This window comes from Leiobunum rupestre, chromosome 7 (assembly GCF_980474605.1).
Source record: "Leiobunum rupestre chromosome 7, qqLeiRupe1.1.hap1, whole genome shotgun sequence".
Lineage (NCBI taxonomy): Eukaryota > Metazoa > Arthropoda > Arachnida > Opiliones > Sclerosomatidae > Leiobunum > Leiobunum rupestre.
In genome coordinates, this window is record NC_143390.1 from 31,717,535 (window position 1) to 31,731,316 (window position 13,782).

Below are 13,782 nucleotides of genomic sequence, written 5' to 3' on the forward strand. Positions count from 1 at the left end.
TGCGTCCCCCCTTACTCGAAGATACTGCCAGAAGTTTGAAAATAGGAACTCAGATTTGGTAGTATAAAGAGGAACCATAAATAACTCGATTTTGTGTTCAATTAAGAACTATACAAGCTCTTTATTAGAGCCCTCCATAAATTTATATCTAAACCGGTCAAGCTCTTCACAAATTCCATATCGCTCTAGTGCAGTAGGACGTGCAACTGTAGTTGTTCTTTGGATTTTAAAATTTTGGTTGATAACCATCGTTAAAAAGTATATTTCAAAATATAGCTATGCAGGAATCCATACATCTACTTGGAATGCTTATCCTGCTGTATCGCGTATGATAAGATCACTCTGACGGCTTTGGCCCCGCCTACGAGAGAAAAAAAATCCACTTTTCGCGCGTTCCCCTCTCACATTGTTGTTTGCTAAGTTAACATAGTGACGTCAAAAAAAACCGGTCAGCCACACCGAAACGAAAATCTGCCGCGATAAGCGTTCCAAGTATAAATATGGATTCCTGAGCTATGTTATAAAATGGAATAGTTACAAAATCGATAAGATATCGTGATTTCACGGAATTATATTGTTTCTTTAAAAAATTTGCCGAGAAATGAATAAGGTTTCTCTAGATATTTAACCAAGGAACCAGATTTGGGTGTTTGCGAGGTAACGTTGTACTTCCTGCATTGTTAAAGAAAAATCAGTCCCAGCCCTCGTCCAGGGTTCGTCGAAAAAATTACACTATTGGCTTTAATCTCTTCATTCTCAACGCTCACATAGGAACTTATAGAAGGGTTATGGGTGGTGTCAAGCGCCTACATGATAACCATTTCTAAGCATCGCTTTTGCACCTAAAAAATTGAACTTATAGACAAAGTAACGAACACGGTATTCATAGATATTTTATTCTTTCGTATTAACAGCACTGGAAGCACATTTTAAGATACTTTATTTTTTGGAACGTCTTTTTAAGTCGAGATGAGTATATTCACGTAACAAGAATCCCATAGGCACGGTTCAAAAGTTCAGAATAACACCATCAGTTGGGACGACCAACCGTCGTTGTCCCTTACGCGCAACGTCAGAAAAATTCGAGTCATCCAAAGCACACGCTGAGGAACGGTAGAAAACAAAAGGTGTTCCCCCACTGCTAGTAAGGGACACGCTTCTCCAGTTCGTTCGAAATCTCCAGTTACGAAGCCACGACGATCTTCGAACGGTGATGACTAAACAGAATGGACAGCCCGATTCGCCATTGCCCCAGAGGCGGCCACCAGTCACGTTACGTGAAGTCTTCGAAAATCGGCTTCGTCTAAAACAGGAACGTACAGTTTCTTTCCTGTAAAACCATACAGTTGGGGGTCGTTCGGGTTCTCTAACGTTTCACGGGAGAATCACTTTGTAAGAACAATCTCGAGGAGGAGACAAGGACGGAATTTTTGGGCTACGGCCATCAAACGCAAATCTATTGCCAAGGAAGGATCTTTTTTTTCGAACGGGTCAGCGCATTCCCCTATTACTTCCGTATAATGAAGAGGAACCCCTTCGTCCAGTGCCGTATTTCCGCCTAGGCCAACCTAGGCCGTGGCCTAGGGGCCCATCCTTGGAAGGGGCCCTCCAGTGACCGTAATTACTGTATTCGAAGGCATAAATCTATAATATCAATCGTAATTTATATTGGAGAAATTCCTAGGTAGAAGATTTTGTTTTAAAATTACCAAAATTTCTGCCTGGCAGTTTACGGACGCAGCCTTAAATCGCAATGTTGCATAATTATCGCATATTTAGTCGACGATTGTTAAGAGCTTTTATTTAGTAATTTAACCGTAGAGCTCAGACTTCTACGCTGAATCAGGGAAATTCAAGCACAGCCTAGTCCCAGGGATAAGAGTTAATGCAGCGCGTGAAAAGGGGGCCCAGACTCCTTATTTGCCTATGGGCCCAGGATCTCTAAGTCCGGCCCTGCCTTCGTCACGAGTATAGTCTGCTTTTGGCGGGGGGAGAGCATAAAAGGGAAAATATCTTTTGGTCTCGTCGCGCCATCTAAAGACGGTTAGTGGAACTAATATTTTTTGCTCCAAAATTTAAGTAGACTGAATAAAAAGTACGATGCGCCAGCTATCAAATTGTCTTATTTTATTATGTTTTATCATTAATTTTTAAATATTAGGATTTTATTAAAGATAATTAAGATTAAAAATAAAAACCAGTTTAACTGACGCAAAGTAGCAGAGGTACATTTTTTCCCGGACTGAAACTGATCAACGAGTTGTACAATAAAACCTGGAAGTGGGCTGACCCGTCTATAGAAAGATCATGTCCAAGGGAATGGTTTGGAATTCGTTTACTGGTGGCTATAGCTTTAAGAACAAAAGTACTTACTCTGGTTGAACTGAGTTTTTCCGAACGGATCGCGCTGATCCCGATCGCATTCGGCTTCGGAGAGTTCGTGGCTGTCGCCGAAGCTACGGAAGGCGTGTTGACCTCCGTGGAAGGTGTACGTCGTACCCTCGCTGTCACTCTCTTCTCCCGAATGGCTATTCAAACGACAAGTGAACAATAGCGCTGTAGAGATTCTGATTTTCGAGACAAAAGACAAAGCAAACTGTTTCACACAATCGTATTTACGCCTAGAATACAGTTTTGGACACTCGAAAAACGCGCGTTTTAAAGAAAGGACAGATAAAAAATTCTTTGATATTTCCAAAACATATTACGTTTACGCGAATGAATCGTACGAATTAGCTTTAGTCTAAGCCAATTGAGTTTAAAATCGATCTGTTCGGATTTTGTCGGGTTTAGATAGAGAGACAGAAGAGAGATAGAACAGAGGTGATATCGCGCAATCGTGTCGAAAAACAGTTATTCTTACGTGAACGTTTTTGTATCGAGATAGTAAGCCAGAATATACTATTATTTAAATGTACTTTATGAAATTCATGGCTTCTCTACAAAAGCAACAGTTACAACTGCTGTTACAGTAATGACATCTGTGAAAAAGAAAGTTACCCAATCAACATTTTGTATCATTTAATTCTTATAGTATGCTCAGAGTAGAGCCCTGGTTTAACGGATCTAACATTTAAATTTAAATATGACAATACGTATCGTACTTAAAATTTAAATTTAAGGGATAATACCAGATATTTTCTACATTATTAATACTCATAGAATTAAATTCTCTGATTCAGGATATGTTGATATATCCAGAGTGTAATTCAATTGTTCATATGAAAATTAACAAATTACTCCAAAAATTTAAAAATGATATTTCAGCCAATTTGGATTTTATGACGTCATAAGATGAACTACAGAACGGCAGGAACAAATTAATGCGGTTAAGGGGAATATAACATCAGCAGGGAAATCTAGCTTCCGCCCATACTTAAGTTATATTCCCTTTAAACATTTAAGATTAATAACGGTTTTTAGATATTTCTAACAAATTATTTTCACTTAAAACTTTCAAATAATTTTTGTACTATGTAAAATGACACATGGTTATGTGGAATTATCCCTTTATACTTTGTATAGATAACCAAACCCGTGAAGTTAGACAAAGGATGTGTATATAACATACCCTTCGGAAGTCAAGCTCGAATGTCGATAGGGTGACCTCGTGGCGTGCACTAGTCTGACAGGATTCTTTTCGACTGGTGGTCGGACGGGTAATGGGGGCATGATTCCTGGACAAATTTGATTTGAAAAGTCAATTGAAACGTTGAAATTAGCGGCACAAACGCCACAGATAACCCATCCTCCAGAATTAATCTTAAGAAACGAGACCCACCCAGTCCGTCACCTTCCATTTGGTTTATCCTACGTAAACGCGGTCATTTAAAAGTCCTTTTCACTTTGGAGGAATGAAGGCGGTGGAGAACAAGAGGTGAGGACGGCCAATGGGATATTTCAATAAGAACAAATGTGGAAGAAAAGAAAATCAACAAAGGAGGAAGAGGTGGAAGAGGAGAGGAGGTGAAAATCAAGTATCCGTAACTTAAAAAATCTCCAATCGATTTTCCAATTTCAATCGCATTTTGTAAAAGTTAGCGAAAGGCAGGCTGTGACTCGTAAAATACTCTCATCCGAAATCGCAGATGGCCGCTATGAGTCTGCCAGAGCAAAAATGGTTTTTGAAGCGTTCACGTACGCTTTCGAAATTGAGGCCCTATTCCGCTTCCAAAAGAAACGTTTCTGAAATATTCCAGTGTAAAGGAAATGGCAGAATTGGAAACGTTTTCCGTAAACTACCATTTCTTTCGGTAATTCTTTCTTACAATATATTATCGTCTTTGTAAGTACTTCGTAACGTCTTCTTAAAATAACTTTTTATTTCTATCTCATCATCGAGTTACGTTAAATCGAGAGTGGGGGGAGGAGGTTAACATTCCTCATTGAACGCAATGCGAAGAAGCAACTTAATTCTGGGTAGTTTTATCTGTGGTACACGATATAACTTACGGGGAGTTTGATACAAATTATGAGAAGGATGCAATGGGACGGATGAGCTTTCCATGATATGTGAATAGGAGTCTTCGTCTTCTTCCTAATTGAAGATTTTGAGGGGTTGTTAATTCTTCGAATGCCGAGAAAGATGCCAAAAGAGATAAGAGAAAGTCTGCCTTAGGAAGAACTGACATTACTTAAATAAACCAATCTTAAACGGATTCAATAGAGACTAAACATATTTTAAGTTTTAGATAAAGATACCGTATTATTACTATTATTACGAGTGAAGGCTTTGATGAGAGAAATTGTTAGGAGCAGCCTCCGATTAGATGGCGCCACTAAGCACCAGGGCAGTATGTTATTTCCACTAATGGCAAAACCGGGGAGAAGGGTTATTGCTCTTTCCCCTTCTTTTCTATTGTACAAGAAAAAAGGGTGACCTTTCACCCGCTTTCCCATTGGAATAACCCCCCTAGTACTTAGAATTGTTAGTGGTGCCGTCTAATAGGTGGCTGCTATTGAAAACGTCCCTCATTAGGAATGTCAGGTATGTCTTACCCATTTCGGGGGTGGATATGGCACTTCGTAAATGTGTTCTCTCCTTCCGATGGTTCTTCTCATGCTTTGGCTACTTTCGCCACCTTCTAGCATGTGCTTGTGACTCCCAGGCATCACCCGGCTGGTGGCGTAAGGCGAAGGGTAATAGAGTTGATCCTTGGGAAGACTTCCGGTGTCCGGACTGCCCGGCTTCCGGTCTAGAACGGACATGTTCATACCCTCGCAAGATTTCTCTTCGCGCAATCTACACTCTGAAAAATCAGAATGGATATTTTTATATACGCTAACGACGAAATGAAATGGCAGGAACCAACCTCTGACCGGCGTGTTATCGTGACGTCGCCTTTTTCGAACCACGACGCACGCCACGACGAATATGACGCTAAGTACAACTATGGCACACGTTCCCGGAACGACGATACCCAAGCTCCGATAAAGCGCCGATCGTCTTTCATCCATGGCAGTGAAGGGGGGAGCTTGAAAATGGACGTATTTTTTATTTAAGAGACAAATTATTCCATAGAAAAACGTCGTTACCACCAGCCATGGTGAGAGTAGCTAAGATGTACTCCGCTTCGGTGGGACCAGCGTCGGTATGGGCCACAACAAGAACCGTGTACCAAGTGGCCGGTGATAGATCGGTGACTAGAACCGTTTTTTGGTCGGGGATGATGTTATTAGAGACTAGAATCCACTCTTTCTGACTGTGTCCTTTGTATTGTACGACGAAGTACTTGATGGGACACCCGTTGGTCTGCCAGGCTGATAACTGAAGCAGGATGGAGGTGGAGTTAATCTCGATGAAGGAATCCTTGTCGGGAGCTATAGACGCTGGTAATGGAGATAAAAATTCAATGACGGATCCGAGAAAAGACGTTTCACTCAACGCCTACTGATAAATTCGATAGCCAACGGATAGAACATAGGTTCACGATTTGGCCCTCCCTCTCCCGTATCGAATTAATAGTAAACTGAAATTTTGAACGCGTTCGCGGGGAAATAGTTGATGAGAGCGAAATTCAGCGTCGAGTTTAGAGAAAGGCGCCGAAGCAAGCGAAACGAGTTCGTCCGAAGATAAGGTGAGGGTAGAGGCGCGTTCGACCAATCGATTCCCGAATTATCAATTCATTAAACTTCAACGCGTATAATTATGGCCATAGCGGACTGCGCGAAGTCTTCTCCCCGCGGGCAACGCCAAACAGATAGCCAGGTCGGGGCCATTTTACTCTTGGATTAATCGGGTGGTGAACTAGCCTAGTCGACAAATTTATTGAGGGCTACTTAAGCGCGGAACGCTGTGGACCGAAATACGACACGCGATATGGGAACAATAAAATTCAATTGAAAGGACCAGCAATTTGCCCTAAGCTACGATATACGCTTATATATGTTTTACGAAGTAGACTAAAGTATGGATTATTTGAAACCAATTCGAAAGAATTAAACGCGTTGAGGCTCTCCGTCATTGTAAGCTTAGTACTCGAGGTACTTAGAACTGCAGTACGGAATACGTTGCTAAGACGGAAGATTTCAACCAACCTCCGCCTTGGGTTCTAGAAGCTACAGTTTGACTGGCTTTGCTTTTTCCGATTCCATTGAAGGCCACAATATAGAACTCGTAGACGCAACCGCAGTTCAAATCCTGATACGTATAACTCGTTTGATGGGCGGCCATCTGCCTTTCGTCCCACGCTTCACTCTCCTTGTGACTGTACAAAATATATCCTAATAAAGCAAGCAGAGCCATAATTAAAGGATTACCAACGATAATAATAATAATAATAAGCCAAACTTGGAGATGGGTATTCGGTGTAAATTAAATTAAAATTCGAATCCATCTCTTTCCCCCGAAACTAAATCAAAAGTTGCACCCAGCGCGCGTTATCTCATCAGGGAGTACAAACTTCCGGCTGGTGCCTAAAATAAATACGGTAGGAAGCAAAAGGCAGCGAGTTAATCGGCATGAAAATTTAATTCCAAAACCGAGCAACCCGATTGACGCCGGGGTTAAATAATTGAACTTAAATATTTGACGTAAGTTAGGCACCCTTGGCGTATAGGCGCCTGGCGTTCCTCAGTCAATTATCGCTAATCGAATTAAGGAGGAAGTTAGGGTGGATAGCGCCCCTAGGCTTAATCCCTCCCATCTTAAAGCCATAAGAGTCAATATATTAATTAGGATGGTGGCGTATAATTGATATACCTGAAACTGGAGGATTATCTCCGGCAGGCGCGTTCCACTGAAGATGGATCGAAGAGGCGGTGACTGCCTCCACGGATAGCACGACGGCTGCTGGCGGATCTGTAAACAAGGTACGGATAGGCTCAGCCTTTAACAACAGCCCCAACAACTTCCCCGAGCCACGCTCTTTCAATTAGATTCCCCTTTGAATCGAGCCTCTTCGTAATACCTCTCGCCGTTTACATCCGATTAACAGTTGCCGAAAGCTCGCTAAGCTAGCTACTAATAGGTCGAATATCTCGGCGCGTCACTTCCGATTAAACATCCTCCAGCTCAATCCAGAAAGCGCGATGACGGCCTCGTCACCGTCTCTTATACTTCACCGTTACTTTCACCGCGCGTGAGAATAGTCATTGTTTTATCGTTCCCCTAAACCAGAACTGATGGCGTATCGCTCCTCGATTCTCAATTCTAAATTGGGAATTCACCCGATGTTTATCGAGATTATTCGTATCGGCCAACGGGATTTTATTAGGCAATCTAAAACGATCTATTTACTTATAAATCCGGTTTCGCGAGATTCGCACCATCATCCTTAAACTTTCTGGAAATATTGATTAAATAGGTTTGAATTTAATCTATTACGTAATCTTAACGTTAAGAAACACCTATATAATTTAAGCTTCGGAAAATCCCGTATTCAATATCCAGAACAATGCAACGTTATAGGGAGACTATTCGAAATTATTCGAGCGAGAAATGAACCAAAAGCTACGTCAAAATCTAACTACACGTAAATAAAATGAAATCGCCAACGGAAGAGTACAAAAGATAACCGAGCACGTTACAATGAGATTTCGTTTTTCCTTTAACGATTGGGGAAAATTCGTTGGAGCCCGTTCATCGACGATTTAATTTCCTGGCCGCCGATAGACGAGATGTATTCAGTCGCGAAACAAAACCCGCCGTTCGCCGAAAATTACCGTATATAACATAGCTGATATAATGGAAAGAGCGTAAGCCGCGAAGGATTGTTATGGCGATATCAACGGAGGATGACGGTGGTACTCTGCCTCGGTGGCGGGTGGGTGGCCGTACCGTTTTCCAGGGTTTCGATAACGATCTCGTCGGAAGGCGGCCCGGAGCCTTTGGAATTGAATGCTTGGACGACGATGCTGTACTTGGAGGCCCGTCGCAGCGTCGCGATGACAGCTTCCTCCTTGAAGCCTTCTCCGATCTCGATCGTCCGATAGTTGTACGGAGTGGGGGAATTTTTTATCCGATAACCGAGGTAATAGCCCTTCAGGTTTCCATTCCGGTGCTCTTTCTTCGGGGGCTGCGGCCAAAGAGAAGGATCATTGGTGAAAAGTAACACGCGCTCGATATTGATTAAAAGCTTAGAGTTTTCTTTTATTTATGGGAAAAGGGAGAGTAGAAAGGAAGGGAAAGAAACGACCACTCTGCTTGTTTGCGTGTAAAATGATCTCCAAATATAAAAACCGCGATATCAGATAAGCTGAAAAATATCATAAAACTATCCCATAAAGCAAACCTAATATTTCTACCAAGTCTTAACTGAAAGACGAATGAAATGGTATGTTCTTAATGGAAGCTCTTAAATCATTTAAGCTCTCTTAAGATACCGTTCAAATCTTCCCGGCAAAGTATTCACCCTTCAGTTTGTAATTTCGAACTCGAAAAGTTATCAAAATTAAGCTCTATAAAGTGTCACGAATTTTAAAGAAATAAATTTACCGAATCACTAATTCAAAACTTAATTTAACGTTCGAATGTAACCTGATACCAAGCAAATGACAATCTTTCTAATTTAAATGACTTACATAATCAAGCCATTGATAACAAATCATCAAGGCTATATAATCTAAAACCAACGTACAAAAGTAATTTCATAAGCATCAGCAATCTACGACATTATGAGAATAACCACCGTTTCTCTAATTTCAGTTTTCGGTTGTTCGCAATTACATTTCTCATTAGGAAACTCGAAACTATGGGAGCGAAAGTTTACAAGCCTCGAAGATTATCCTCGCGAATGGCGATGGCTTAAAAAATGCGAGTGGAAAGCGGCCCAAAAAAGAAAGCAATTTCCAAAAAGTTTCCAGTTTCAACGTTAATTACGGAAAATGTTTCACTCTTGGCCTACAGTTTTCACCAGTGAGAGATCGTCTCCTCTAGTTATATACACAGACGCAGGAATTAATGATCGCATTTAATATTACTTTGGGAACGAAATTAGATTCACTCCGAAACGTTTTCCCCGGGTGCCCATTAATTTTCAGACCTCTTAAAAGGTTTTTGCACGCCCGTATACTTTCATCCGTAGAAACTCACGCCGAAAATCGGGCGACAGAAAGTTTTTAGTTCCACGAGAGAAATTTCCTTTAAGCCTAATTCTTTTCAAATTGCCCTTTAAAAGGGGGGCATTAACGTTTAATATCAGTTCTCTTTCTCCCCCGCATTACGATTCTATATAAAACTATATCAACGATGCCAAACGGCCGAAAAAACTAAAGAGAGTACGTTACGAGGATAGAGAGTGGGAGAGAGGTGAATAGATATAGAAGGTAGGAAACTCGCGCCACCTGTTACGAACATTAGTTCACTCACCTGCCACGTAATGCGCACCGTTCGGGAAGTTATGGCTGAAGCCTTGACTGTAGTCGGAGGACCCTCGGGAGCTATACATCGCGCAAAGACAAATCGAACGTTTCGTCTCGGTTAATTGGAAATATTCAAAAATACAATTTTTCTGGATCCGAAGACGGTCGTTAAATCAGAATGAAATACGCTCTCTATTACCGGGAAATATTTCGTATATTTAATGGTCAACTCAAAGTACCGTTATTTTATATTAACCATCTCTTTATTTAAGAATTCAAAACCGTGAAGATATGGAATATTTTGAAAATAGCGTAATTTGACGTTTACTTTTTAAAAAAGTACACTTCAACGTTCATATTTTGTTAAGAATTCACGCTCTTTCAAAACCAGAGCATTAATAATATTATATATCTCTTACTATACTAATAATGCTATTAGCTTGAAACATGTACGTTCGCAGTCCCCGCCTGATTTTCAAAAGACATTTCTGAATAAAAAATAGTATGGGGCCAAGATGCATAACCGATTTTCAAAAGACTTTTCGGGCTGAAATGCATCATAAACGAGTTTATAAAACTATTTCATCAAGAAACTATGATTTTTAAATAAGTACATAAAAAGTGTAAATTTCGTTATACCATTTATACTAGGTATATATAAACCGGGTAAAAATAAACTCCGGCGTCTGAGCATCAGCTGGAAAAATATTAGTCGAAGCTAGAAATGTATGCTGTACATTTTGATGGAAATTTTTCTCGTAAGAGATTATACAGGGTGTTAGCTAAAAAACGATACAGGACCAATGATTCAAAATGTGTTTTAGCTAGGAATTTGAAACTTTCAGTACACAGAACTTGACAATGGAAATTAAAAATTTATCTCGACAACCAATGGATTTAATTTAAAAAGTGTGTAAATTAAAATTTTAAGTCTAAATGTCTTTAACCCGATGCAAAACACCACGATGAAAACTTTTCAAATTGGAACTATTTCTTTAAATCCATTGGTTATCGAGATAAACTTGGAATGACCTTGAACTATGAGTTAAAGGTCATCCGAGTTGGAAATTTCAAAAGACGCTCTACCAGATGAGTATGTCTAGCAAATTTTGATACTCTAGCATGAGTGTTATTCGAGTTATTAGCCGTTCAACCTGGTACATAATTTTCATCACGACCTTCGTGTTTTTTGTCTACATTCTTACGACTGGTTATTGGTGAAATAAGGAAGGATTAAAGTTATTTACACCTAAAATGTGAAGGGGAACACTTTTCTAATGAAAACCAACTTTGTATCTCTAATGGTTCTCGAGATAATTTATAAATGACCTTGAAGACATGGTTCAAGGTCATGGATATTTCCGTTGTCTGGGAATTTACGTGCGCGGATCCCTTAGCTCCATCGTATTTGGCTAACTCTTCAATGCCCCCACTCTGGGTAGCTACTCAGGTCGAATCGAAGAAAAAAGCCAAATACTCGGGGTTAGAGAATCGTTTCCTTTTCCAGGCTGTTGCCGTCGAGACCCTGGTATCTTTCGGTTATGACGGCCTGGAATTAATACACGCGATTGGCCTCAAAATTCGGGAGGTGTCTGGTGACCCGCGTTCGACCGATTACCCAGTACAGAGAATCGCAATCGCCGTACAACGAGGCAATGCGGCCTCTGTTCTGAACACTTTTCCGCCGGGCTCCTCACTCGAGGAATGTTTGTTTTCTCTACCATAATTCGTTACATGTTGTTTCAAATAATATTTATTCTTGTACATTATCTTAATAAACCCAAGAGGAATTTTTATTAATTTAAAAAAAAGTTACCCCCTGAAAGTTTAAAATTCGTAGCTAAAATACATTTGAAGTAATTGTCTTGTATCGTTTTTCAGTTAACGCCCTGTATAACAATGTCTGGTCTGATTAATCTACTCAAAGAGGTGTTATTTTTTAGCATATATTACCAGTTTAGGCGAATATAATTAAGAAAAAAACCAAACGTTTTAAAGGTCATATTCAGTTCCAAAGACGTTTGGGAGGATGAACAAATTTGGGCTCAATCAATATTTAGCCGTGGGCTTCTTCTCTTATTTTTCTTTCCTTTCGATATAGGTGAAAGAAAAGGTTTTCACGGCTATATATACGAGAGCCCGGGACGCAACCGGATGTTGGCTCGAAAGACGGGAAGTTAGCTAACTTAATTATGGAAGATTACCTTCTTCGGCCGTCGAAACGTGGACGGTCTGACTGGGGCGGCTCCAGCCCAGGGCGTTTTCGCTCGAAATGCGAATTTGGTAATTGGTGACCGGCTTCAGTCCTCGAATCGAGAAGCTCGCTTCGCTGCCGGGCAAAGTGACGCTGCCAGAAGAGGAAGCCACTTTCCCCTTCGAACTCCAACTCTCTGCCGGAAAGAAAACATCACCGTATTTAATATCGGACAAATTTCATTTTTAGAATTTCGTTATTAAAGAACTTTCGCGAACTAACTAAGTCGATTACGATGAAGGATCCGGTCTGAGAATATACAATTTTAATAAAGGCTTTAAGAGGTAAACTGAAGTGCCGCGAGGATAGAATCAATTGGGTAGTATATTTTAATTCGTTTGACGAGAGTGGGAGAGAGATGTCAGTTTCCCTTTGAATAAGATCTTAGTTTTTATCTCGGTTTTACTCCGAATTCTGCAATTCTAGGAACTAGGCGAAAGGGGGCGAGTACGTCGCAGTCACTGCCACTTTGGAAACGAAATGCGAGAGAGTAACGACGAAAATTCTTAGAAAAGAATTTCCACGTTCTCATCCTTTTTTAGAAAAGAAACTTAAAACCAGAAGAAGGAGGTGATGGGGAGGCGAGGGGAATGCATTCAATTTAAGGCAGTCAATCTCACTCAATCCTGTCATATAAGAGCCAATATAAACACTCTCTTGGTCGTCCTGAGGGGCGGGAAAAATGTTTTTTTTTCTTAGTTATTACTTTGAGAAAAAAAGCTAAAAAATTTAAAAGAGCTTTTAAGAAAGTAAAATGAAAGTTTGCAGTATTGTGAAACTGGTTTCCCAAAATTGGCTCGAAAATAACCTTTACAGTGAAACCTGAAAATTTGTGAGTTTCAGTGTTATCCTGGTAGGTAACTTCTCCCTGAACAATGGACTCCTGAGAATCCATATTTAAATGGTTTACCCCTGTTTCAAAAGTGGTTTGTAAAATCAAAAGGAAAATAAATATGTATGTATGTATGTATGTATGGTTGAATGTCCAACATTCGAAGATGTTCGGAAGGAATACATCTACGCCAACGAACCTAACAATTCGAACGACTGCGTGGCGTATTTGTTGGATTTGGGAGCGGGTAGTTGGGATGGCGTAAGAACTAAAAGGTTGCCTTAGTGCCATACGATAACTGACTTGCAAATGTTATCATTTTTGGTTTAACTGTACATATTGTAATTAGTCTAGTTTTCTACAAATATTGCCCTTCCATTTGTTTTTATTTTTTGGTTTTTTGGACTTTATTTTTGTGCAAATATAATTCTGGCCAAGCTTATTTTAAAAAAGGTTTTAACGATGGCCAATTTATAGCACTCGTTTCCTCCCTGATTTAAAAGAGATTTGTTTATAACAAAGAGTAAAAAAATATTCATTCATTCATGCCGCGGATGGAACACGAATTCCATTGTCACAAAAAAATTAAAATTTCATACAAAAATGATGTAAAAAAACTTAAACACCTACTGCTGGTCTAAAACCATATGTGTTCAAAGAAAAATTAATTATTTTAAAGCTGTAAATTTTGATTTCACCCGATATTCTATACAAATTATATATTTCTTTTGCTGCAGTTTTGCGTGTCAATCTCCTAATAGTATAACGAATTGATTATGCTACCTTTCGATAATCAGGGTGTCGAAAAAACAGAATGGATAAAATATTGCGCTCTCTTTTACCCAATATGTCCAAACAAAAAATTGATTGATAACGATTGATAAGATAAGATGGA

General features: G+C 39.9%; 1 protein-coding gene across 7 annotated transcripts in view; it reads right to left on the reverse strand.

Moving 5' to 3' along the window:
* Positions 1-881: 881 nt before the first annotated feature.
* LOC149936072 (cell adhesion molecule Dscam1-like) overlaps positions 882-13,782 on the reverse strand; it is a 106,197-nt gene continuing 93,296 nt past the window's right edge. For 2 of the 7 annotated variants that reach the window (XM_090154453.1, XM_090154457.1), the window contains 13 exons: positions 12,006-12,191; positions 9,809-9,879; positions 8,279-8,516; positions 7,202-7,300; positions 6,538-6,723; positions 5,536-5,829; positions 5,313-5,474; positions 4,999-5,249; positions 4,453-4,537; positions 3,572-3,677; positions 2,919-2,981; positions 2,374-2,528; positions 882-1,366 (listed from right to left, as the gene is read on the reverse strand). In XM_090154453.1, coding sequence (XP_090010579.1) covers positions 1,269-1,366; positions 2,374-2,528; positions 2,919-2,981; positions 3,572-3,677; positions 4,453-4,537; positions 4,999-5,249; positions 5,313-5,474; positions 5,536-5,829; positions 6,538-6,723; positions 7,202-7,300; positions 8,279-8,516; positions 9,809-9,879; positions 12,006-12,191 — 1,994 coding nt within the window. In that variant the 3' untranslated portion in view covers positions 882-1,268. Of the gene's footprint in view, positions 1,367-2,373; positions 2,568-2,918; positions 2,982-3,571; positions 3,678-4,452; positions 4,538-4,998; positions 5,475-5,535; positions 5,830-6,537; positions 6,724-7,201; positions 7,301-8,278; positions 8,517-9,808; positions 9,880-12,005; positions 12,192-13,782 lie in introns of all 7 variants that reach the window. The other 5 variants (XM_090154456.1, XM_090154452.1, XM_090154450.1 and 2 more) reach the window with 5 other exon arrangements.